General features: G+C 44.5%; 1 protein-coding gene across 3 annotated transcripts; it reads right to left on the reverse strand.

Moving 5' to 3' along the window:
* Positions 1-15,154: 15,154 nt before the first annotated feature.
* On the reverse strand, positions 15,155-26,188 carry LOC110685175 (calcineurin B-like protein 1). Of its 3 annotated transcripts, XR_002503936.1 has the most exons (9): positions 25,969-26,188; positions 25,117-25,812; positions 19,370-19,452; positions 18,741-18,800; positions 18,495-18,603; positions 18,334-18,386; positions 17,813-17,893; positions 17,390-17,540; positions 15,155-17,004 (listed from the first exon to the last, which is right to left on the reverse strand). XR_002503936.1 is itself a non-coding variant. In XM_021861640.1 (8 exons), exons 2-8 carry the CDS (start codon positions 25,196-25,198, stop codon positions 17,484-17,486), a joined length of 525 nt encoding a protein of 174 aa, XP_021717332.1. In that variant the 5' UTR covers positions 25,199-25,812; positions 25,969-26,188; the 3' UTR covers positions 17,336-17,483. The 3 variants fall into 3 exon arrangements, 2 of the variants coding, with proteins under 2 accessions (XP_021717331.1, XP_021717332.1); XM_021861640.1 differs by lacking the exon at positions 15,155-17,004 and having other exon boundaries at positions 17,336-17,540; XM_021861639.1 differs by lacking the exons at positions 17,813-17,893; positions 18,334-18,386; positions 18,495-18,603; ... (2 more) ...; positions 25,117-25,812; positions 25,969-26,188 and having other exon boundaries at positions 15,155-16,573; positions 16,657-17,004; positions 17,390-17,488.
* Between the last annotated feature and the right edge of the window lie 244 nt (positions 26,189-26,432).

Below are 26,432 nucleotides of genomic sequence, written 5' to 3' on the forward strand. Positions count from 1 at the left end.
AACCATTTGGGGCACCTTAAGCCCTTTCTTTCATTTCTTGCATTTGGTAGACCCATAGACGGTTTGGAACGTCTAGGGTATCTTCAAACCATGGTCTTCAAAAATAGACCCTCAGACAGTTATGGACCATCTGAGGTATCTTCAAACAATGGACTTTCCAATTAATGCATCCCATAGGCCCATAGACGGTGATATACCGCCTGTGGCATCTCTAAATAATGGTCTTCAAGGAGTTGCACTCAAAAGACCCACAAACGGTTACATGCCGTCTGGGGCATCTTCAAACAATAGTCTTTAATATTTTGCATTCAATAGACCCTCAACCGGGAATATTCCGCCTAGGTCATCTTCAAACAATTGCTTATCAAAACTTGCATTTCATAGACCCTCAGACGGCTAGGAGCCGTCTAGGGTATCTTCAAACAAAGGATCTTCAAATCAAGACGCACAGACAGTTTTGGACCGTCTGGGGTATCTTCAGACAATTGTTTTTCGAAACTAGACCCACAGACGGTTATGGACCGTCTGGGGTATCTTCAAACAATTGTTCTTTTAGTCTTGGATCCATCATACCCTCAGCCGGACTTAATCCGTCCGGGGTATGCTTGAGCAATTCTCTTCACAACTTGCTCATGATCTGCTCTGGTGAGGCCCTCAGCCGGTTCTTATGCCGTCTGGGGGTTCGTTGAGCAATTCTTCATGGAAACCGCTAGTTGTAGCCTTGAGTCATTCTTGTAAACCATTAAATTGACCCTCAGCCGAAAATGTTCCGCGTGGGGTATTTTTGAGTAGTATAGATTTTTTTTTTTAACTTGCCTTCATTAGACCTTCAGCCGGCCTTTATGTCGTCTGAGTTATCTTTGGGCATGCTTCCTTGATACCGCCTGGGGTATCTTTGAGCAAGATTTTGTGATACCTCTTGGGGTATCTTTGGGTGATTTTCTTCCAAAATGCCTGACTGTTTGTCCTTGTGCTTCAGGTTTTTTAAACGCAAACGGACTGCTCCGCTTGTGGCATCTTCAAGCCACACTTTGGAATCTCAGCCAAGTCTTCTTCAGACGTCTTCACATATTCAAGGTATCGCCTTTGCCCCCTGTAACCTTTTGAGTTTACCGGTTGTATAGGTTAGAGAATAATGGACTATCCCAATACACACACGGCACGGCCTAGGGCAGTTGTCAACTGGTCATCGGATATGGCTGAATCTAGGACTGGGGATGCTGTCTGGGGGTGTATGGAACGCCCTTACTTTTCTGCGAATCCGACCATCTCTGTTCATGTGCAGGACATAATGGCTCGGATAAGGAAAACGACTGTTGACCCCGAGTACAAGTCAGATGATTCAGCCGGAACTCCGGTTGAAGATGTTCCCTTTGATTAACCGGGCGTTCCAAGTACGCTTGGTGATGAGATTCTGGAAGAATCCGGGAGCTCAGGCGGTATGGGAATCGATCAGGAAACCGGATCTACTGATTCCTCTATGACGCCGGATGCCCCTCAAGATGACGAGGAGGCATATAACTGGCTTACAATAAATAATCCAATGGAAGCGCATATGAGCGCCCGGGATGTGGTGACACTAAACGCAACCCTCCCGACATTTTTGGAGAAGCGCCCGATAGGGACCGGCTGGGAGTTGGGTGTCCCGCCTGCGAGCGCGTTAGTTGTCTGGGAGGATGACCTGGAACATGCCGACAATTACTTCGGCTGCTATGAGGCGGCATTCAAAGCCGGCCTCCGGTTCCCACTCCATAGAACAATTAAGGCCATTCTTCGGGGTTATGACCTGGGTGTCTGGCAGCTCACACCCAACTCTTGGGTGAATATCATTGGATACATTGCCGCCTGTGAGATGCAGGACGTGACGCCTAGTTGGGAGGCGTTCGCGCATATGCACTACTTGAGCCGTGCCCCAGGCGGCTGGAATGCGTGGTACACTCTCACCACGCATCCGGAATATATGATGACCTTGGAGAAGCCCTCCAAGTGGACGAGCTGGAAGAGCAAGTTTTATTTCGTCTCTTCCCCATCAACGGCTGCTAATCACCGGATGCGCCGTTACAATAAGAACCCGACTTTATTGGGAAAGAAGTGCGCCCTACCAAGGGTGCCGGCTGAGGCCTGGGATGCCATTATGGAGCCGGGGCTATTTAAGAAGACCACTCAGCCACTGGATGATGGGACGCAAATCATTGTCCCCAAATTATGGGTCCCTCATCCGGACTGGTTCAAAGATGAGGCGTTCCTCTCCGCCTGCGGTCTCAGAACCTTTTGGGACAAAGGTTTACCGCTTAACTGGCGATTTATGCCGCCTGTATGGTGTTTGAGTGCTGTTGAATATTTTCCTTGTTATTTTGCAGAGAAAGGACTTGAGATGACTCCTAAAAAAACTCCGGCTAAGTCAGCCGCTAAGATTAGGAAAGAGCAGCTCGAACAGAAGCGAGCCCAACTTGCAACCCGAGCAAGTGGGGTAAGCACCGGCTGACCTTATGCTGTCTGTATTCCTTGTAATTAATTTGATTTTAATTCAAGCTTCATATTTTTTACAGACGGGGAACTAGAAAATTCCTCGCTCCCTAAGGCAAATGGTTAGGAGGCCGGGAGAGGAACTCCCGCAGCCGGCGTCGCAGAGGTGGAGGGTTGCAAGTGGCCCTGCACCAACTTCAGCCGGCAGGGCACTGCCTCCTAAAAGGCCCACGACCGCAGGTAAAAGCCTGCAAAGTCTGGGCTTAAGTTCAGAGCCAGCTGAGGCTGGATCTAAGGAGCCTGCTCCTTCTAGCCGGGTGCCTACTATTGCATTCCGGCTCAAATGCGGCTGGGGGTGGATGGGTTGAAAACCCCCTTGCGGAAGAAGCAAGAGGAGGTAAGGGATGCCCAAAAACGGGAAGCTGAATTAATAGATGTCTGTCAATATAACTCCTTAATGCTTGAAATCCAAACTAAATCCCGGGAGATGAAATAGGAGGAGCTCATCCAGCAGCTGACGGCTGCTGCTGATTCAGCCAACAAGACGGCTGCCGACCTACAGCTCCAAATTGACCAGCTCAAAACCGACATCCAAGCTCTGAAGGATGCGGAGAAGGAGAGTGCCGGGTTGAAGAATGAGGTCACCCGGCAGGGGGAGGAGTTGGACGAAGCCAAGAATGATCTGGTTAAGTCCAAAAAGGAAGCTCTAGACCAGCTGTCGGCTGAGCAGACCCGGATAGTCACCGAGAATGAGCGTGAATGCGAAGCGCGCATGAAGATGGCATGGTCCATGATCCACCTGGACACCGACTATGCCTTCTTCGACTTGAGGTACAAATACGCAACAAAAGTATTTGATGCTCAAGTACTCGGGATTAAGCAGCCGTCGCCTTTCGAGGGGTGGGCCGGCATTGGGGATGATCAGGCAGAGGGAGAAGTGCCGGGTGAGGAAACTCAACCCCAGCAGACCCTGGATGCCCCTAATGCCGGTCAGGGCCAGCAACCGGAGCAGCAGTAACAGCAACCTCAGCAACACCAGCAGTAGGATCTTTAAAATTCTTTCTTTTTACTGGCTTGCGAGCCGTGAATTTCTGTATCACTTTCTCGGACGGGGGTCCGGTTAACATTTGAATTTAAAATTTCAATATATATATAAACCGACTGTGTCGGTTTGCTTCGCATATTTTCAATTCTTTTCAGTTTTTGCAACTTTTGGATTCTTGCATTCTGTTTTGAATGAACTCTTGTAATATGACGGATGCACTGGCTATGTATGCCGCTGGACGGTTGGTTGCTTAGTCCAACCCTAAGCAAGCAGCCGTACATAATCATTCGGGTTATTGTAGAACAGAGTTGTCCGATTGCATACAGGCGGCTTAGGACCGGACGTATAGACAAGGTTCTGGCCTTGCTTCCATTGTCGTAACCAGCTGTAGTGCTTTCCTGCAAAGGCCGGATGCGCATTGACGTACAATTTGTCGCCTATACTGCCATGGGGCAATAGCAAGGCGGATGCTGGGGTCAACAGGGTTTGACCTTTCTGTACTGCGTTGGGGCAGTCGGTTGTGACCTATGATGCTATTTTCCGGCTGTATTGCCTTGGGGCAATAGCCGGTTGTAGTATGACAAAATTTGCCGGTTGTATTGCCTTGGGGAAATAGCCGGTTACGAATTTCAAGATGATTTTAAAGTTAATTAGGGTTGAACTTCAGGGTAGAAGTGGGGACCGACTATAGTGCTTTTTGGGCAAAGCCGGCTGATTAACAAGATTTAATTCACCGTCTGTATTGCCTTGGGGCAATAGCCGGGTGTATCTTGTTTGCGATAGGTCATTCGAACGGACATGGGTTCTTTAACCTAACCGGTTAAAGCCGTTTGAGTTCATGACGCATAGAACAATGTTCCACCAGGAACGGAGATGTTCTCTTTGACGAATTCACCTGGATGGGCTTCGCCGGATGCTTGTTCACGGATAGAGCAGGCGGTTTAAAATATGTTGGCTTTGGGGCCTTTACATAGCTAGGTTAGGTACTTAGCTTTTTACTCATTTTGAGCAAACGGGTGCCCGGTTGTGCATTGCACAATTAGGTCTTGATAGGTGCCCGGTTGTGCATTGCACAGGGGACTTGGAAGATTCCCAGATGTGCATTGCACATGGGACTTAAAATATAAGAAATAAAGCTGAAATAAAGTATTCCTTTCAATCATTTACTCTTAGAAAAAGTATTTACAATCTCCTTAGAAGTAGTACTTTTTCAAGTTATCTACATTCCAGGTTCTGGCCAGCTACCTGCTGTCTGGTGTTTCCAGCCGATAAGTGCCGCCTCTTAATTCTTTGAAAATCCGGTAGGGGCCTTCCCAATTGGGGATTAGCTTTCCTTGTTCATTTGCCCTACCGGTTGCCTCCATTTTTTGTAACACAAAGTCCCCCACTTTGAGGGGCCGCTTGCGTACTCTTTTGTTGTAAGCCCTCATCATTCTCAGACGGTATATCTCATGACGCAAGGCGGCATTGCCCCTGCGTTTCGGGAGTGAATCCAATACAAGGCGCATGGCCTCCCAATTAGCCTTTTCGTCATAGAGCATGACTCGGAGTGTTGGCTCATAAAGTTCAATAGGCAAGACGGCTTCAGTGCCATATGTCATGAGAAACGGAGTTTCACCGGTTGCCCCCTTTTCTGTTGTCCTGATGGCCCAAAGCACGTGAGGTAACTCATCCGCCCAAAGACCACCGGCTTTTTCAATTTCTTTTTTTATGCCGTCTGAGATGAGCTTGTTGAAGGCTTCAACTTGACCGTTTGCCTGGGGCCGGCCAATAGATGCGAAGCAGTGCGAGATCTCCTGATCTCCCAACCAATTCTTAAGGGTAGGCGTTTCAAACTGGGTTGTCAAACACCATAAACATAGGAACCCCAAACCGGGTGATGATGTTCCTTTAAATGAAGGAGATGACATCCTTTATCTTGATGCCTTTGACCGCCTCTGCCTCGACCCATTTGATGAAGTAGTCTACAACCACTAGAATATATCTTCTGCCGCCTGTGGCAGGAATATAAGGACCTAAGATGTCCATGCCCCATTTTGCAAATGGAACCGGGCTGTAGATAGCCGTCAGGTCTGTTGCCGGACGGTGTATGTGCCAGCCAAACCTCTGGCACTTGTCACATTTTTTCACCAATTCCATGGCGTCTGCCTCAAGGGTGGGCCAAAAGTAACCTTGCCGTCTGGCCCTCTTTGCTAGAGTCTTGCCGCCTATATGTGAGGCATAAAAGCCCGCATGCAGGTCCTCTAGCACCTCTTTTCCCTGTTCAGGGGTGACACACTTCAGGAACGGCTGGAGATAACCCTTTCTAAAAAGTTCCCCCTTGTACATTTCGAAGCTCAGAGCTCGCTTTTTCAGTGCCGCCGCTTCTGAAGGGGCATCCGATAGTGTGCCGTCTACCAAATATTCCCGAATGGGGTCCATCCAGGTTGAGCTTCGGTCAATAACTCCAATGGGATCATGCTCAATGCTTCTTTTTTCCATGACCTCCCAAAAGACTGACCTAGGCGTATCACAAGTGGCGGATGAGGCCAGCTTGGACAGAGCATCCGCTTGATTGTTTTCTTACTGGGGCACCTGACTTAGATGAAACTCGTCAAGTGTCCCCGCCTCTTCTTTAACCGCCTGAAGGTATTTGATCATTGTCGGATGGGTGGCCTCGTAGTCACCATTGAATTGGCTAACGATCAATTGAGAATCCGAGCAGACGTCAACTTTTCTCGCCCCTGCCGCCTTACACATGCGTATACCGGCTAACAGGGCCTCGTACTCAGCTTCATTATTTGAAGCTTGAAAGTTGAACCGTAGTGCATATTCATACGTGTCTCCTTTCGGAGATTTGTAGATTACGCCTGCACCACAGCCGTTCAAGGTAGAACTTCCGTCTACGAATAACTTCCAAACTTGATCGGTATTCTCCGGCTGTGCCGGCCTAGTCATTTCAACAATGAAGTCGACAAACGCCTGACCTTGAACTGCTCGCCTAGGTTCGAAAGTTATCTCTAGGCTTTGTATTTCAACAGCCCACTTGATAATTTTGCCAGATGACTCTATGGCAGTCATTGGACGCTTGAGTGGCTGATTAGTATAGACAGTCACCGGATGAGCCAAGAAGTAGGGCTTCAACCGCTTGACTGCTTTGTAAAGAGCCAACCCAAATTTTTCAATCATAGGGTACCGGAGTTCAGCATTTCTAAGTATGTGACTGATGAAATATACCGGGAGTTGCTTTCCGTCTCTCTCAGCAAGGAGGACGGTGCTAAGGGAGTGATCTGAGACAACTAGGTACATGTAGAGAACCTCCTTAGGCAGGGGGCTCACTAGCCTTGGCAAAGAGTGCAAATGTTGCTTTAACCTCTGAAATGCCGCCTCAACCTCTTCCTAGGGCCGCCAGGCAACCGGTTAATTTCTGGGCCTCCTTGACGGTTCGAGGTGATTTCATGTCAATAACCGCCTGGACCTTTTCCGGATTGGCCTCTATGCCTCTTTGATCAATCAGAAATCCGAGAAACTTCCCAGACTTTACGCCAAAGACACACTTCTTGGGATTCAGCATGACCTTATGCCGCCTGAGGGTGGTGAAGGTTTCTCGGAGGTCAGCTAGATGATCCGCCTGCAGCTTGGATTTGACTATCATATCATCAATATACGCCTCTACATTTCTTCCGATTTGATTGGAGAAAACCGTATTGATCATTCGTTGGAAGGTAGCAGGTGCATTCTTCAACCCAAACGGCATCACCGTGTAGCAGTACAACCCCTGATCAGTGACGAATGCTGTCTTTTCCTGATCCTTCTTCCATAAGGGGATCTGGTGGAAGCCTGAGTAGGCATCCATAAAACTCATTAAGGCATGACCGGCTGTAGAGTCGACCAGGCTGTCGATCTTGGGAAGTGGGTAGCTATCCTTCGGACATTCCTTGTTCAAATATGTGTAATCTACACATCCGCCAGGTACCATTCGGCTTCTTGACAAGAACAACATTTGCTACCCAATCCGGGTAATAGCATTGCCTAATGAACCCAGCATCCAGGAGCTTTTTGACCTCAGCGGTTGCCGCCTGAGACCTCTCCTCGCCATGATCCCTCTTCTTTTGCCTAACCGGCTTTATTTTGGGATCAACAGCTAACTTGTGGACAGCTAGATCCGGGCTGACGCCTGGAATCTCTTCCACTTCAAAGGCAAAAATGTATTTGAATTCTCTCAAAAGTTGGAGCAGGCTTGCCCCCAATTTTTCAAAAGCTACCGTCCCAACCTTGATTGTTCTGTCAGGACGCCTGTCGTCTAGGACGACATCCACATTCTCACCAGCCAGCTGGGGCCGGGAGTCATCCGGCCTTACCCCGACTAGTGATTGCTATTTTGTTTTTCTAGCGGGGGCCATCTGGTCCGCCTTTCTCTTTTAACCAGCTACCTTGAAGGCAGGCGCGGCTTCCTTGTCTTCGAGGTCAGCAGGTTCCTCATTATGACCGGCTACTGTAACAGTCGGCCTGACGTCTAAGAGATAGCACTCTCTTGCCGTCTTTTGATCCCCGCTTAGGGCACCCACTGATCCGTTATCCCTTTGAAACTTGATCATCATAAGAGAGGGGATGATGACCGCCTTAGACTCATTGAGGGTGGGTCGGCCCAAGGTTGTAGGCAGTCAATTCCTCGACCACCAAAAACTTGACAACCATGTGTCGGCCTTCCCCCTTATCTCCTAGCCGAATGGGCAGGTCAATCCTCCCCACCGGATGCACTACCATCCCCCAAAGCCGACTAGGGGGTGGGGAGCCTTGTGCATGCTGTTAGGCTTGTACTTGAGCTTTGTCAAGCATTGATAACTGATCAGGTCAGATGAGCTCCTAGTATTAATTAAGATCCGGCCAACTCGTTGATTGGCAACTTTGCATTCGATGACTATGGGGTCATCATGGGGCCGTCTGACCATGCCCCTATCCTTCTCAGAGATGAGGACCTCAGGGAAGGTTTCTTTCGACGCTTGACCCTCATCCTCTAGGCTGGATAACTTTCTGATGTTATCCTTAGTGCCCCGGATGGTGGGACCTCTGCTTGCGAAGCCGCCTGCTATGGTGAAAATATGCTCTTTGTCAGTTTTAGAGCTAGCAGCTGGTTTCCTAGACGGTTGTCCCCCGCTTGGTTTGGGGTTGCCCTTGGACTTCACCAGATAGGACTCCAAAGCCCCCTCATCAGCCAGACGGTCCAATAGCCGCCTGAGGCTATAACAACCATTGGTGTCATGGCCAACATCCTCGTGGAACTGGCATTACTTGCTTTTGTCTCTATTCTTTACAGAGCTTTTCATAGCAGTCGGTTTTTCAATTGTCAACCAGTCCTTTATCTCCATGAGGATGGAGGAGCAGTCTTTGTTGAGCTCGTACTTGGGGACGTAAGGTTCTAACTTCCTTTACTTCTTCTAGGACGGCTGACCTTGGCGGTCTGCTGCCCAGACTTCTTTTCTTCTTTTTTGGCCGGCTGGGTTGGCCGGTTGTCTCTCCTGTCGGACCGCTTAAGCTCCGACGGATGCTTGATGGCGCAGAGCTTAGTTGCCTGTATATAGTCCTCTGCCTCCATCAGCGCCTCTTGGAGGGTGGCTACCCTCTTACGAACCAGCTCAAATTTGAAAGTTGACCCATCCTTCAGACCCTTGAAGAAGTCTGTATATGCAACCTCGTCAGACAACCCCTTATTTGAATTCTCATCAGATTAAAACACTTGACATAGGAGCAAAGTCCCTCCTTGTCACCCTGTTGGATTGCCCCTAGGTCGAGACTTGTCTTTTTTGCAGGGATATTCATGGAAAAGTTGGACGCAAACAAATATGCAAGCGTCTTGAAGTTGTTGATACACCCAGCCGGCAAGTTGCCAAACCATTGCTGGGCAATGCCCTTCAATGTAGCCGGGAAGCATCTGCACCATGCAGCGTCATCCAACCCCTGTAGGTACATGAGGTTAGTGTATGTCATTAAGTGGTCTTCCGGGTTGGTGGTACCGTTTTAGGCGCCAACCAACACATTTTTAACCTTGGCCGGCTGTGCCGCCTCGGTTATCTCCTAGGAGAAAGCCAAAGGCTGTTCCCCAAGGTTTAGCAGCCGGAGCTGCTAGTCCATAGACTGGACCTGGTATGGCGCCTGACCCCAAAAAGGAGCCGACTGCATGAACAGAGATCCATAAGGCGCGTGTGGCTGTTGGGGCACATACGAAGCCTGCTGAATCACATTAGGGCCAGTACGTGCAGACACGCCGCGTGACTGGCTCCCTTGCTGCATCTCCGAGTGCTTCATTGAAGCATTTCGAAAACTGTCTGAGTAGGTCGACGTTGAAGCCGACTGAGACATGCTCTGACTTCTCTTCTCCTGGATGAACATGCGGGCGTTAGAGAAAGTCTTTTTTGACCCATCCGGCTGTGTATGCCGGATGGCCTTCCTTTGCCCTGATTCAGGGAAAGGAAGTTTTGAGAGGTCGATCAGGGGTCCATCCGTCCCCTTGGGTTTAGGGTGTGGAGTTGGCACCCGGTCTTTTATTTACTTCTTCCTGGAGGGTGAAGGCTTCTTTGCCGGCTGACCTTTGCTTGAGCTAGCTGACTTCTTGATTATGTCTTTGATTTCCCCCTTGAAACTAGTCATGAGATTCATGAGTTCGTCTCTGGTGACGGGGGCAGCACCCTCCGCCGCCTGGGGTTGTCCAGGGTGCTTGCCGCCTGGGTTGTTGGGATAAGCTTTGTCCTGACCCCTTTCCTTCTTTACTTTGGAACAGGTGCGTCTTGAACGGAATGACCCGTCTGGGGCCATATATGTGTCGACATCATAGTCGTCACCACTTCCACTTTCATGGTCCGTATGGACCTCAGGGTCAGCCGTAGGCCAGCTGCCCTCTGCATTCGGTACAACATCAGATGCCATCACAGTAGTACTCTCCCCACAGACGGCACCAAATGTTTCGGGTGTTTTTAGTCCCTCGGGAGAGTTACAATACTGGATATGAGCGCCTGACATCTGTACCTGCAAAACCACGAAACTCCGGTTGGGTGGAGTTCCGCCTCCGAAGATCAAGTTAGTAGGATTCCGGATGAGTAAGCGTGCGAAAAGTAAATGTGTATTTCTCCCTGATTCAGAGAGATTCCGCAATTAATATTGCTCGGGTTTTGTGTATGTATTTATGAATCGGTAATAAATGAGGATTTTTCCCCTATTTATAGCAGATGAGGATCTGCTCCCCCATTGGGGGTATATTGCCACGTGTCAGCATCCAATTGGATCCCGTTGGGCCTCTGGTGGGCTGCCACATGTCATCATACTACTGGGCCACGTGGCATAGGGTATTTTTACCCTAAATATTCCTTTTGATGAATGAAATGGCATGTTTGTCCTTGATGTCCTTGTATGCCTCGGCTTCAATCCATGTGGAGAAGTAGTCTGTCATTGCCAAGAAGTATACTCTTTGCCCTGATGAGGGAGGTAATTTAACTATATCTATTCCCCATTTCATATATGGCCACGGTGTCAGTGTTGAATACAGTTCTACGGATGGTTGATGAGTCAATGGTGCGTGCTTTTGACATTTAGTGAATTCCGCAGCGTCGTTTCTCATGCTGGGCCAATAATACCCCATTTTGAGGGCTCTGTTGGCTAAGTTCCTTCCTCCTAAATGATTCCTGCACTCTCTGATATGTAGGGATTGTAAGACCTGTTGTACTTCTTGTTTCTCCAAGCACCTTAAGTATGGACCAGCTGCTGACTTTTTGAAGAGTACGTTGCTGATAAGGCAATATTTGGATGCTTTCATGGCGAAAGCTTGTGCAGCTACCTTCCCTTTTGGTGTTACTTTGTTAGTGAGGAAATCTTTGAGGGGTTTGGTCCAACTATCTTCTTCATTAGTAGGGTCTGCTTGGATTTCATAGACGTTCATGGTTGATTCTTTTTCTATGGCTGGAGACATGATATGTACCAACGGTATTGCTCTGAACTCATCAGGATTAATATTGGATCCAAGGTTGGCTAGTTCATCCGCCTTAGTGTTCAAGTTCTTGGGTACTTGTGCGATTTTGAATTCTTCAAATTCCTTTGTGAGGCTCCTTACTACCTCCAGGTATGCAACCATTTAGGCATCTTTTGGTGCATATTCACCGTTAAATTTGTTTACAATGAGTAAAGAGTCAGAGATTACCTCTAGGTGTTTTATTTTTATGTCCCTAGCAAATGGCCAGGTTGAATCCTTCAATAAGTTAATCTCAGAAGGCATTAAGAAGAAATTAGAAAGAGTTGGCGGCCTATGGGCTGACGAATTACCACATGTTCTGTAGGCCATCAGAACGACTGAAAAAAAGGTGACTGGTGAAACCTCATTTCTCATGGTTTATGGGGCAGAAGTCGTCTATCTATTGAGCACTATGAGCCGACTCTTCGAGTCATGTTATATGACGATGAGGCTAGCTGGGAGGCTATGCGGCTAGCTTGGACTCACTCCCAGAACGCAGGGGCAATGCAGCCTTGCGCCATGAGATCTACCGTATGAGAATGACGAGAGCCTAGAACAAAAGAGTGCACAGGTGCCCCTTGAAAGTAGGGGACTTTGTGCTGCAAAAAATGGAGGCGATTGGTAGGGCCAATGAGCAGGGAAAGCTGACTCCCAATTCAGAAGGCCCATACCGGATCTATGAAGAAGTAAGAGGCGGCGCCTACCGCCTGGAAACACCATACGGCAGGCATCTAGCCAGAACTTGGAACGTAGACAACTTGAAAAAGTACTACTTCTAAGACTTGTAATCTTATTTTGTACTTAAGTATCAATGGAAGTTGCGTTGTTAACTTTTAATGTATTTCTCTCATGGTACCGTCTATATAATGTACAAGAGGCCTAATTTAATATTTCAAATTACTGCTCCAACATGAGCAAATTTAAGCTAAGTCTAAAAAACTTAGTGGCTATGTGTTGTTCCTTTTAGAAAACCTAATGAGGCCCATGGACAGATGATCTGACTAAGGCCGATGGCCCAATGACCTTTAATATATAAAAAATTTGTCTACCCGAACATGAGTAAATATAAGCTAAGTCTAACAAACTTAACAGCTATGAGTTGTTCTTTTTAACAACCTATTAAGGCCAATGGCCGGATGATATATGATTAAAACAATACGTCTGTCCCAACATGAGCAGGCGTCCGGCGACATCCATTTGGGTGAATTCGTCGCAGAGAGCATCTCCCATTTGGGTGGCACATTGCTCTGAACTGATCAAATAAGACAAGAATAACAAAGACTACCGATTTCTTTAAAACCTGCGGTAATCTATAATATCTAAGTCGGATACCGGTTATTGTTGCTCAGGGGCAACACAGTTGGCTAAATTTGAGGATATAAGCTAAGTTAAATATTTAGCAGCTAAATTGCATAAATAAGCTAAGTCTAACACTTAGCAGCAAAACATGCGAAGCAATCACATGCGGCCTTTTGCCGTCTATACATTTAAAATCAAGCGACAAAGACTTTACTTATAGTTGTTAACATTTAAAACCTAAAATGGGACCTAAAAGGTACGAATGAAACCACCTTCCTTATTGACACCAGACGGTATTCGGCCACTTTTCCTACTTAGGTTTACGAAGCAAAGCGTGGTTCGTCTAAAGAACTATATTAAGGCCGAGAGCCAGATAATGCTGTATGGTCGCCTATGCATTGGTCGACTGACCGCCTGGTTTGTGGTAATCACCATTGTGATTGATTGACTTAGAAATTAGTCATACTCCGTAAAGTATCAAAAATTCCCAAGCCAATCAATTCACCTTTTGAAACCAGGCGAACAGTCGCCCAGGGGCAAGAACAGTCGGTATATAAAGAAATCAGCATTCATGAAAAAAGCAACTTACTTATACCAAGAAATGCAAAAATTTTACGCAAGTACAAATTGGAGAAGCCGGCCAAAATTGCAGGATGATTCATATTAACAGTCGGCCAGATGCCCGACAAAAAAAGAGTTAAAATTGTTAATAAACCCGACCCCTCGATCGGTAAAGATACAAACAGAGCATGCGGCACGCAGGCCGAAGAAAGTTTGAATAAAAACAAGAAAGGCTTAAGCAGCATGAGGGGGCTGTTCAGCATCAGCATCCGCATCCTTTTGTTCCCCGGTCGGCTGTTAGTCTTTTTCGGCATCCGCCTCCTCCTCCTCCTGGTCCGTCCCCCTGGATGCGGAATAAAACGACTCGCCCTCCCCCTCTTCTCCATCTTGGGCTTGGCCCATGATCTTGTCATTGTACTCTTGAGTAGAGGCGGCAAACTGATTATTCCAGCCCTCATAGATGGCGTCCGAAAAAAGAGCCGCCCAGGTCATCCCCATGATGATGTTGCAGTCGTCCATCATGTCTTTGACCAAGGCCTACTTTTCCTCCTCGGCTCTAGAAGTGTATTTTTTGGCGAGCTGGACTTCCTGGTTAGCCAACCACTGTTTTAGTTTGTCAACGTGAGTACGAAGGCTGTCTGCTTCCCTCTTTGCCTCTTTGAGAGGCTCGAGCTTGGCCTTGAGGTCCTTGACCTGCTACTCCAGCTCAGAGACCCGCTTCTTCGCAACGTCCAAGTCAGCCTTGACCTGTAGGTTGGCGGTCGCCTGTGAATGTAGTATGTCAGTCGTCAATATTTTATTTTGAGCAATATGAAACATGGCCTTATCATGAGAAGAGGCGGAATGAGCATTCGCAGCTTTTATCTCCTTGGTCTTCTCATTGATGGGCCTGTGAAGACCGTGCACTCGCAGCATAGACTGCATTCGGCAAAAGAGATCATTAGTAACAGGCTGCCCTAAGAGAAAAAGGAAGTAAAAATTACAACGATACCTTAGCTAGAAGGGCGAGGATTGCATCCAAGTTAAGGGTGCCGACTCCCCGACTGACTCCCTGTCTTCAAGGGAGACGACTCTCAACATGGTCTTGGCCAGCTGTTTAAGATCTGGCCTCTGAGGGGTATCTGCACAATTAACATTTTTTAAGTACTTGGTGTAAACTCGGCCAATAGACCGACTGTTTTCAGAGGTAATAGACGACTGCTGATTGAACTTGACCCTACAGGGGTAAGGCAAGGGATTAAAATTTTTGATACCTTCAGCTGCCACTTCTTTCTCCTTATGAGGTCGGCTGACCTCAGGGACGGTTGGAGACTTGGGAGGATGGCTTCTCCCTAGTAGGCGTATCGCGTACCTAACAAAAATAAACCTAACGAGACCACTACTATGTAAACGGGAAAGTAAGGATCGAATCTCAAGAGATTAAGGTTCACCTAATTAAATAGACTCAAATAATCACTAGGCAAGTAACAAATCAATGGCGATGAACTTCTAAGAACTAATAATTAAAGGACTCAATTAAATCTAAAGGAAGTGATAAATCAATGAACTAAAGCATCCAAGATCAAGCATTACCACGAATATATAATCAATGCATAAATAATTCTACCCCTAATAACAATTCAATCGACAAGAGGAAAAGCATTCCCTAATCAATACCAAAGGTCTCTTCCGAGTTATCAATGGCTTCCCAAATCAACTATCAAGCCTATTTCCATGTAATCAAGCAAATAAGGGACATTAAACACAATACTTAACTTTCAGAATCATTCTATCATCTACTTCCGTGATGATCTTCAAACCCTTAATTGAAATACCCAAATCCCGTTAATGTTCAACTTCCGTTGCAATAAGAACAAAGGGATGATAACAATACTAATTCTTCCTAATCTAGTATTGGCATAAACACAATCAATCAAGAATGTCACTTGGAAATATTATTGGAGAAATTAAAGATTAAATCTAAGCATTAATCATATCCGGGCTTTGCAAGATGCCGGATTATGAATCTACTCACACATAATAGCAAAACCAATAACAAGATTTAATAGAGAGAACATAATCATGGTGATATTACTAAGCCATCATGGTGCTCTTTGACTTGTTGATGATGTAATCTCTCTAATGGTCTTCTTAGTTTCTCCACTAAATCCTACCAGCATCGTTGACTTGTTGATGATGTCTTTCTCGTTAATGTTCATATGTTTCACTGTATCGAGTATAATGATGTTGGCTTAGCTTCCATTGTCAACTAGGATCCTCTTGATTAAGCAGTTTCCGACTAAGAGTGATATTACTAGGCCATCATGGTGCTCTTCCATTGCATCACTTTCTTCAAATATGATTGGAGCGTCTATCTTTGCTTGCACCTTCTTGGCTGGCTTGTTCATGTTACTTTCTTTGGTGTTACGCTTTGCTGCTGAGTGCGTCAAACCTCACACTTCTGATCCTCCGGAGATGAAATTGATTGTTTTGACGATTTGAGGAGGAGGCGGGGGTCCACCTTGATTGGACTCTCTTTCTCTACCCGGAGCTTCGGACCTGTCCGTCATGAATTCCTTGAGATACCCCTTCTTCAGCAAGTAGGCAACCTCCATTCTGAGCGCCACACATTCATCAGTAGTGTGACCAATGTCTGAATGGAAGTCACATCACCTCAATGGATCTTTCTTTTATCCTGGCTTGTCGCTCTTCCTAGGCCATTGCACGGTATCTCCCATTTTGTTCAGGGTCCTAATCACACCTGCAGGGTTAACATTAAAACAATATTCATGTAATTTAGGAGGGAGTTGAGGATCTTCCCTCCAATCTTTTAATTCTCCCTCGACAACATTGACTGTTTCCTCCTCAAAGCGAGATCGCGGATAAGGCTTGAATTTATGATCCCTTCTTGGGAAGTTGTTGCTCCTTGTTGACGAACGATCTGGCTCGGGAGTCTTTCTTGTCTTTCTTGCATAGACATCTTCTTCGAACCTGACTTGGGCCATTGCTTTAGCTTGAACATCTTCGAAAGTTGTGTAGGGATCTTTGGTTATTTCCTTATAGTGCTCGCTATGGTCCAATAGTCCTCTTCTAAAAGCTTCAATAGTTGTCGGAGCATCACATTTGTGTATTCCAATCTTCTCCCTATTAAACCTGTTAAGGTAATCTCTCAAAGATTCTCCATGACTTTGCACGACTATGTACAGATCCGAAGATTGCTTCTCAATCTTTCTACCGGTAGCAAACTGGATTTTGAATAGGTTGACCATTCCATTAGAAGATCAAATAGTCCCATTATCTAAATTAATGAACCAAGTTAGGGCTGGACCTGACAAGGTGGATCCAAAGCCTTTGCACATGATTGCCTCCCTGATGTCTCTGGGATAGAGTTGGTCATCATTTTCTAATTGTAGAGGGACACGTGCTCATCAGGATCTGTTGTACCGTCGTACATGGCCATGCTGGGTATACTGAACTTTTTTGGCACTTCTACCATGGCGATCTCTTTTGAGAAGGGTGACTTGATGGAGCCATCTGCAGTTTCATCCTCCATGGGCTTTGGCACTCCGAAAATTTTTGCAATCTTTGCCTCGAAAGCCTTGAGGTACTCCTTGACCACCTTTTCTATCCTTCCCTTCTCAGTTCCTGCTTGCTTGCTTGCTCTTTTGGAAAGTACCTGCATCAATAAAACCTTCCACTAGTAGAAAAATATAAAAGGGCACCGATTCAAAACCCCCATATAGCACCGGTTTTAACCTGGTGTAGATTTGAGGGATGCTTAAAAAAAAGAACATTAGCACCGGTTCAAAACCGGTGCTAATAAATTTTTTTGGCACCGGTTCAAAACCAAAACCGTTGCCCTTAATGCCCCAGAAAAAAAAAAAAAATATATATATATATATATATATATATATATATATTTATATATTTTGCATTTTTTCACTTAAAATGATATAGAAACACTAACATATATATATAATTACATTATTTTCATTAAAAAAGGCTGTAATATTACAATTTTTGTCCAAAAAATAAAATAATCCAGACTTATCTCTGAGTACCTTTCTTGCATTTCATTTAACTAGCATATTTCAGACAAAGGATCAATTGAAAACCATAAGCCATCTTCATCAAAATAGCACACATCCCCCGTTTTTAGCCAACCATTTGAAGTGAGAGTTGAAACAGTCGCCTCATGATTGTTAAAGTAGCCTGCAACAATAATGTAAGACTTTAGGCAACATAGCATCTAAAAATAAATTGTGCTTGGCAGGGAGAACGATCGGACTAATTAATATCAGGTCTTAGATCGTGTTTGGCCAGTACTGGTACAGTTTTGAGTATTTTCAGTCTTAAAACAAAAGTTTATTAACAACTGCACATTAGCATTTTATTTATGGATTTGCATACTCTTTAATATAGATCTCCGCAAACCAGCAATAAGTTCAAAGAATACAGCACATGTGGAAATGTGTTAACCTTACCTTATCAAGTATTTGTTCGATTATTTCATCTGCCAACTTCAGTTCAGATTCACATAGAATTGCGACCAACATTTGCCTCACCTGCAAAATAATAAATATCAGCTCATATGAATATTATAACAAACTTGCTAACATGCAAGGTATACAAGTGTACTTTTACAAAGCATGTAGAATTATGATCAAGTGCATACTAGAACAACTAAGATATTAAAGGCACTTCTATGCAACCTAAAGGATCACCAAGCGAAGCATCACACCAAATAGCACTTGCGAATTGAAAAAACGTTGGTGTTGAAGCACCTGTTTTATCACTAGTTTAATTTAATTCCACAATCACTATAGTTTAGTGCACAATGATCATACAAGGTTATATGACCGGCCGACAACCATATTGCACAAATTTATGATCCCTCAAATCAGGGTCCACAGTATTGCAAAGTAAAACAATACATTGTTCAGACATCAAAGATTGTAAATGAAAGCTGAGGATTGAGGATTAGGGGATAGCAAACCCAGTATACCTCGTCGCGGTCAATATATCCTGTGCCATCCACGTCATAAAGCTTAAATGTGACTGCAATAGAAAAAGGATGAGTGTGAATAGATATACATGACCTAGGTTTCAGATATACAATATGTAGGACGATGTTAGAGAGACTTTGTATAAAACAAGGTTACATACAGTCTATCTTATCCTCTTGGGAGGCATTAGGATGGAAGACGTTCAACACTCTGACGAAGTCACCGAAGTCAGCTACTCCTTTCCTTTTAACATCGAACAAATCAAAGATCTGTGTACAAAAGGATTCACAGTTATTAAGGGTATAACATAATATTTACGGACACAAACTATCAAATGAAAAACAAATAAAGAAGAATATAGCTGAAGGTGTAGTGTCATCAATGTACAACATCAGTAGCAACATACCCGAGTAGCAAAAAGATTCTCTTTCTTCTTGTTTTTGAACAAATCTAACTGAAATTCCTCCTACAAACATACATTTATTATACTATGGTAAGGAAAAGCCATACATAGTCCAGAAATATTTCATATGCACAGGATATACAGAAATTAAGGATGCAATCGAGAAGCTACAGTACAAGAATCAAAACCCAACTCTAATTATGCAATATCAGACAAGTCAAACACTAGGACACATTAATTACCAATAATTTGGGTTCGTTCAGTTTCTGGTTGAAATTAAGGATCCAATATCATTCAGTTACATCATGTTGCATATTCGATTTCGGGTAGAACAATCTTGTTCCAAACCCTAAATTCAGACATGTTTGTCAGAATTTGGGGTTGAATCAAGATTTGTATAAGCTCATAGTCAACATCTAATTGACACTATAAAAATGGCCTTAAAATCTTAGTGAATCTTTACTACACCTTAAGCTGAATAAATAAAACCTTATAAAGTAGTACAACCTTGCAGGGGATTTCAGCATACACATGAATATGAAACAGAAGTTTCACATGCCTCACAAAGATGACACAAGCAACAAGGCAACAGAATATACTCAAAGCTAACATGGTAATATTGTAATGTATACCTTACTTATAAGCCCATCATCAATCACAGAACTGCTTATGCTCTTAAACAGCTCGAACAACGCTTCGACTTCACTAATAATAACTGAAAAGAGAGTAAAATTCATTTTAGTTCAGTCAAAACCTCACCAATCATATATTCTACTCATACAATCAGGTTATCTGAAAATCCAATTCAAGATCAGAGAGTTGTCGAGTTCATAACGATCACAAACTTTTAATCGATAGCATACATCCAAGGTAAATGTTGATAAGTATATTAGGTGACTCGTACTTCGTAGCTTTGTCCGCCCGATCGGGCGGACATTGCCCGGTCTGACCGGGCGGAAGAAGAAGAGGTGCCTGGCAAATTCGTTGAAGAAGCTGCTCTCGCGCCCGACCGGGCGAGCCTTCGCCCGACCGGGCGAGCCTTCGCCCGATCGGGCAGACCTTGCCCGGTCTGACCGGGCGGTGGGGGTTGGATACGTTGAAGCATTCGTATGGAGTTTTCTTCTCGCGCCCGATCGGGCAGACCTTGCCCGGTCTGACCGGGCGGAGAAGGAAAAATACGGAACGCGGATTTTGCGGTTTTAGGTTATCTTATTTTATTATCTTTTTGCCCAAGTATCTTTTAATTAGGGATTAATATAAAACCTCCCTAATATCAGTATTAGGGTTAAGAGAGACAGAGTGAAAGCCGTTCTTGAGAAATACAAGAATCATCTTTGTAATCTTTGCAGTTTATAGTGAAATCATTCGATCTCGGTGCCCGTGGACGTAGCTATCACATCGATAGTGAACCACGTAAATTCTTGGTGTTGTTCTTATTGTTTGCATTGAATTTCTTTATTGTTTTCTTGTTTGTTTACGACCTTTGCTTCCGCTGTCGCACAACAATTGGTATCAAGAGCTCAGGTTCAATCCTTGGAGAGTTTCTTGAAGATAACAATGGCAGGAGATTCAACAATAAGAATTGAGAAGTTTACCGGGAAAAATAGTTTCGGGCTATGGCAAATTAAGATGAAGGCTCTGTTAAAACAACAGCAGATATGGCGTCCGTTGGCTCCAAAGAGTACTACTTCGGAGTCAGGAGACGGACCGACTGACTCGCAGTTAGAAGTTATGGAAGAGAAGGCACACTCTACCATATTACTTAGTCTTGATGATCAAATCATCACGGAGGTGGCTGATCAGGAAACGGCGGCTGGATTGTGGCTGAAGCTGGAGTCATTGTATATGACTAAGTCGTTGACCAACAAATTATTACTGAAACAGCGGTTGTTTAGCCTCCGGATGCAGTCAGGTACTTCCTTACGGGAACATCTAGAAAAACTTAACTCTATTTTGCTTGATTTACGTAATTTAGATGTTAAAATTGATGATGAGGATGCTGCGTTGATTTTACTTGTATCTCTACCGTCTAGCTTTGAGAATTTTGTAGAGTCTTTTGTTGTTGGTAAGGATTCTATAACCTTAGAAGAAGTGAAGGCAGCACTTCATACTAGGGAACTCAGAATGAAAGCTACGAGTGATAATGGGGATAATGGTAGTGGGTTGTTTGTTAAGTCCGGAAAGTCTAAAAAGAATAAGGGGTTTAACAAGGGGAACAATGCTGGGTCGGGTGCTGGAAACGGCAAGGATGGATCTAGTAAAACTACTACTAAAACATGTTATTACTGTAAAGAACCGGGTCACTTTAGGAATAATTGTCCGGTGAGGAAAAACAAGTCCCAGGCTGCTGTAGTTGAAGAGAAACCGAATGAGAGCTATAATTCAGAGGAAGATTTAGCATTAGTCAGTTCTGCTAGGTCTGATGATTTATCTGATAACTGGGTTCTAGATTCGGGGTGTTCGTTCCATATGTGTCCACGTCGAGATTGGTTTGATACATATGAACCTCGCAATGGGGGTATGGTTATAGTCGGTAACAATGCTCCATGTAAGGTCACAGGTATTGGTTCCATGAGGTTGAGGACTGTTGATGGGCGGAGGTTAACTTTGACTAATGTACGGCATGTTCCTGCTTTAGGAAAGAATCTGATTTCATTGGGTACCCTGGATGAATTGGGGTACAATGGTGTGTTTTCAGATGGGGAGTTGTGTATTTTCAGAGGTTCTGAGTTGGTACTTAAGGGTATCAAAAGGAACACCCTCTATGTTTTTGAGGGTGTTACACTGCCTAGTTCTGCGGTTTGCGCATCTGTATCTCACCAGGAGATGACTAAGATTTGGCACATGAGGCTTGGTCATATGGGGGAGAAGGGGATGCAGCTATTGTCCAAGAGGGGTCTTCTATCCGGGGTCAAGGTTGCCAACCTTGAATTTTGTGAGCATTGTGTGTTTGGTAAGAAACACAGGTCAAAGTTCAGCAAGGGTGCTCACATTACTGATGCAGTGCTCGATTACATCCATTCAGATTGCTGGGGTCCATCTAGAGTTGAAGGTATGGGAGGTTACCACTATTTTGTGTCATTTGTTGATGACAAGTCCCGATACACATGGCTTAGGTTGCTTAAGTCAAAGGATGAGGCCTTCAAAGTTTTCAAGCAATGGAAAGCTTTGGTGGAAAATCGACAAGGAAGGAAGATCAAGAAGCTACGAACGGACAATGGGCTAGAGTTTTGCAAAGACGAGTTTAATCAGTTCTGTGCAGATGAGGGTATAGGTCGGCATCATACTGTCAGGAAGACACCACAGCAGAACGGTGTAGCAGAACGGGTTAATCAGACACTGCTAGAGAGAGTCCGATGCATGCTCTCTAATGCAGGGCTTGGGAGGAGGTACTGGAGTGAAGCTGTGTTAACAGCTTGTTATGTCATTAATAGGGGTCCTCATTCTGGAATTGATTCCAAGATTCCGTTTGAGATCTGGAGTGGTAAGTTGCCTAATTTTTCGAATTTGAAGATTTTTGGTTGTGTTGCTTATTATCATGTTATTGAGGGTAAGCTGGATCCACGAGCCAAGAAGGGGTGTTTTGTTGGGTACGGGGATGGTGTGAAGGGGTTTAGAATTTTTTCACCTTCGGAGGGTCGGGTCATTCTTAGTAGGGATGTTACTTTCGATGAAAACACCATGTATTCAATTAAAAATGCAGAGATTTCAGATTTGAGAAGGGAAGGAGACAATTTATTACAGACAGATGGGGTACTTGAGGTACATCAGTCTACCATTGCTGATTTACCTCGGGTACAATATATTGATGATGATGCTGATGTTCCAGTGCCGGGTACTCCTGAACCTGAGATTACTCCTACTCATTCTAACTCTGGGGATGAGGTGGAGCAATCTAATCAGGGGTCATCTAGTCAACCTGACACCATTCTTGAGATGCCTAAACGAGTTATCAAGAAGCCTGTTAGATTGATTGAAGAGATGGAGGGAAGAAATTGCTGTGTTGATGCGATGACAGGTTATGCATTGAGTGTAGCTGATGATGTAGAGTCATTTGAACCTGCCACATATAAACAAGCAATTAGTTGTAGTGAGTCTGCGCAATGGCTTGCCGCAATGGGTGAAGAGATGCAGTCCCTTTACAAGAACAGAGTGTGGGAACTGGTAAAGGTACCGGAAGGGAGGAAGCTTGTGGGTTGTAAATGGATTTACAAGAAGAAAGAAGGGTTGTCGGAAACTGAGCAAATACGTTTTAAGGCTAGGCTAGTTGCTAAGGGGTTCAGTCAGGTAGAAGGGGTTGACTTTGTTGAGATATTCTCACCTGTGGTTCGACATACTTCTATCCGTGTGTTATTGTCAATTGTAGCACATTTTGATCTTGAGCTGGAGCAGTTGGATGTTAAAACGGCCTTCCTTCATGGCGATTTGGAGGAGGAGATTCTGATGAAGCAGCCCGAAGGATTCGAAGCTCCTGGAAAGGAACACTATGCCTGCAGATTGCTAAAGTCATTGTATGGACTTAAGCAATCCCCCCGACAGTGGTACAAAAGATTAAAGGAGATGCTTAACTCGGAGTTTGACATGAAAGACTTGGGTGCAGCTAGGAAGATTTTGGGTAAGGAGATCTACAGGGATCGGGCTAGAGGTAAGCTTTTCTTGACTCAGAAAAGCTACATTGAAAAGATTCTGTCTCGTTTTGGGATGGAAAAATCGAAGCCTATAAGTACGCCAACTACTGTTAGTTGTAAGTTGTCTTTGTCTATGTCACCTCAATCAGAGGAGGAGTTGTCTTATATGTCTAGAGTTCCATATGCAAACGCGGTTGGTTGTTTGATGTATGCTATGGTCTGTACTAGGCCGGATATTGCGCATGCTGTTAGTGTTGTAAGCAGGTTTATGGCTCGACCTGGGAGGGAACACTGGCAAGGGGTGAAAAGGATTTTTCGCTACCTGAGAGGGACAGCTGATATTGGTCTTGTGTACGGGAATGGTAAGGAATGCTTGGTCACTGGGTACAGTGATTCTGATTATGCAGCTGATGTGGATACCAGGAGGTCTGTGACTGGTTATGTGTTCACTTTGGGTGGTTCTGTGGTTAGTTGGAAGTCTACATTGCAGTCATCAGTTACGTTGTCAACTACTGAAGCTGAGTATATGGCTTTAACTTCTGCAGCTAAGGAGTCTATTTGGCTCAAAGGCCTAGTAGGTGAACTGGGTATTGCACAGGATTTTGCTACAGTGTATTGTGATAGTCTAAGTGCGATTTGCTTAGCTAAAGATCAAGTACACCATGATCGGACGAAGCACATTGATGTCAGGTATCATTTCTTACGTACTGACAAGAGGATTAAGGTGAAGAAGATTGGGACTGCTGACAACCCGGCTGATTTCTTCACTAAGCCTGTTCCGTTTAGCAAGTTTAAACATTGCTTAGACTTGTTAAATATTGATTACTACGTGATGTAGTAGGCCCTGAGGGGCGAAGTTGGGGAGCTCCTGGTGTAGGTGTGTTGGCATTAAGGTGGAGCTTGCCCGGGGCTTGTGATGCAGGTGGAGCATTATGAGTTGTTATACTTGGAGACGAGTATGTGATGGGTCTTGGTTGAAGACTTATCGGGATGTATGGCTTATGCATGAGTCTTGCATCGGGTTTGGCTTGAGATGTTTTTTCACTATGTCTTGATGGGGTCGTTTGCTGACTACGAGTTCTCGTCAAGGTGGAGATTGTTGATAAGTATATTAGGTGACTCGTACTTCGTAGCTTTGTCCGCCCGATCGGGCGGACATTGCCCGGTCTGACCGGGCGGAAGAAGAAGAGGTGCCTGGCAAATTCGTTGAAGAAGCTGCTCTCGCGCCCGACCGGGCGAGCCTTCGCCCGACCGGGCGAGCCTTCGCCCGATCGGGCAGACCTTGCCCGGTCTGACCGGGCGGTGGGGGTTGGATACGTTGAAGCATTCGTATGGAGTTTTCTTCTCGCGCCCGATCGGGCAGACCTTGCCCGGTCTGACCGGGCGGAGAAGGAAAAATACGGAACGCGGATTTTGCGGTTTTAGGTTATCTTATTTTATTATCTTTTTGCCCAAGTATCTTTTAATTAGGGATTAATATAAAACCTCCCTAATATCAGTATTAGGGTTAAGAGAGACAGAGTGAAAGCCGTTCTTGAGAAATACAAGAATCATCTTTGTAATCTTTGCAGTTTATAGTGAAATCATTCGATCTCGGTGCCCGTGGACGTAGCTATCACATCGATAGTGAACCACGTAAATTCTTGGTGTTGTTCTTATTGTTTGCATTGAATTTCTTTATTGTTTTCTTGTTTGTTTACGACCTTTGCTTCCGCTGTCGCACAACAGTAAATATAGATGGAAGAGCTTACAAGCAGTTTGAGAAGCAAGGAAAACCGGGTCTTCGTTTCCAGGACATTGCAGCCTACTTGCAGTAGAATGAAAGCAACCCATATTTAAAGAGCAAGAGATCCACAACCACTAGAATAAAGTGCTATGGCTCTTTTATTGTATACTACATCACTAGTAAAACCATCTTTAACCTTGAAAATTTCAATTTCAAATTCAAAGCCAAAAATACAATCACTAATTAGTTAAAGCCAATCTTCAAATTTGATTGAAAAAAACCCAAATCTATGTCAGACCTTCTGATTCAAGAATTTGCAAAATTGTGATACATACATATTAATTTGAAGTTCCTAAAAAATAAAGTGAATTAACATTATAAAAATCAATAAAAATAGAATAATTCAACACATCATGGAACACCACTTTCAATACATGAACTTTTTGATTAAATAATTGTCAAAAATAGTGAACCACCATTATACCAGCAAGCTTTCCCTTTTTTTTTTCCCAGGTATATACTTCCCAATCTAATTAAATACAATTAATTTTATTACAACTTTTTAATTTTGGTTTTCGTTTAAAAAAACAAAAATCAAGCATTTCGCTTACTTCTTCGGCAGCAATAGAGATCTCGTTAGCCTTTTCCTCCGCTTCTTGGCGGATGAATCTAACCATCTGCTGGATTTGCTTTTGGACATCGGTCTCATTCATCTTCGGATCTGCAATTTCGGAAAATTTACAAAAACCCTAAGTTGAAAGAATCAACAACTATAACCAAAATAAAATCCGAGAATTTAAGTGTAGATCTAGAACAACATGAAATTGCAAAAATGAAAGAAAAAAAGATTGATCTAGAAAGAGAAAGAGAGAAATACCTGAATACCGAGCTCCCAAGAAGCATTTCTAAGCAATTTCAGGAGGACGGCTATGGCAGCATACCAGAAGAGGGGGAAGATGAGCTTTAATCGTCTCCCTCTTTCTCTCTTCTCTTATCTTCGTCTACTTCGCCCCATTGAAGCTTGGTTTGCTGCTGCATCTTTGTTGATTAGGGTTTGTTTGAGGAGAGAGGAAAGAGGAGAGAGAGATAAAACAAGACTGAGGAAACAGAAAGAAAGAAGAGGGGAAAGAGAAAGAAGGAAAAGGGACGTTTTTTTTATTACAATTGGTACCGGTTTGGTTTGAACCGGTGCTAATCACATCATTTCGCACCGGTTTGGTTTGAACCGGTGCGATTACTCTTTCCCTCAATCCCGCCTATTTTTTTGGCACCGATTTTTAAAAACTAGTGCGCATTTTGCGGTGCTCATTTATGTTTTTCTACTAGTGTTCATCCAGGGTT

This window comes from Chenopodium quinoa, unplaced genomic scaffold (assembly GCF_001683475.1).
Source record: "Chenopodium quinoa cultivar QQ74 unplaced genomic scaffold, ASM168347v1, whole genome shotgun sequence".
NCBI classification, from domain to species: Eukaryota; Viridiplantae; Streptophyta; class Magnoliopsida; order Caryophyllales; family Amaranthaceae; genus Chenopodium; species Chenopodium quinoa.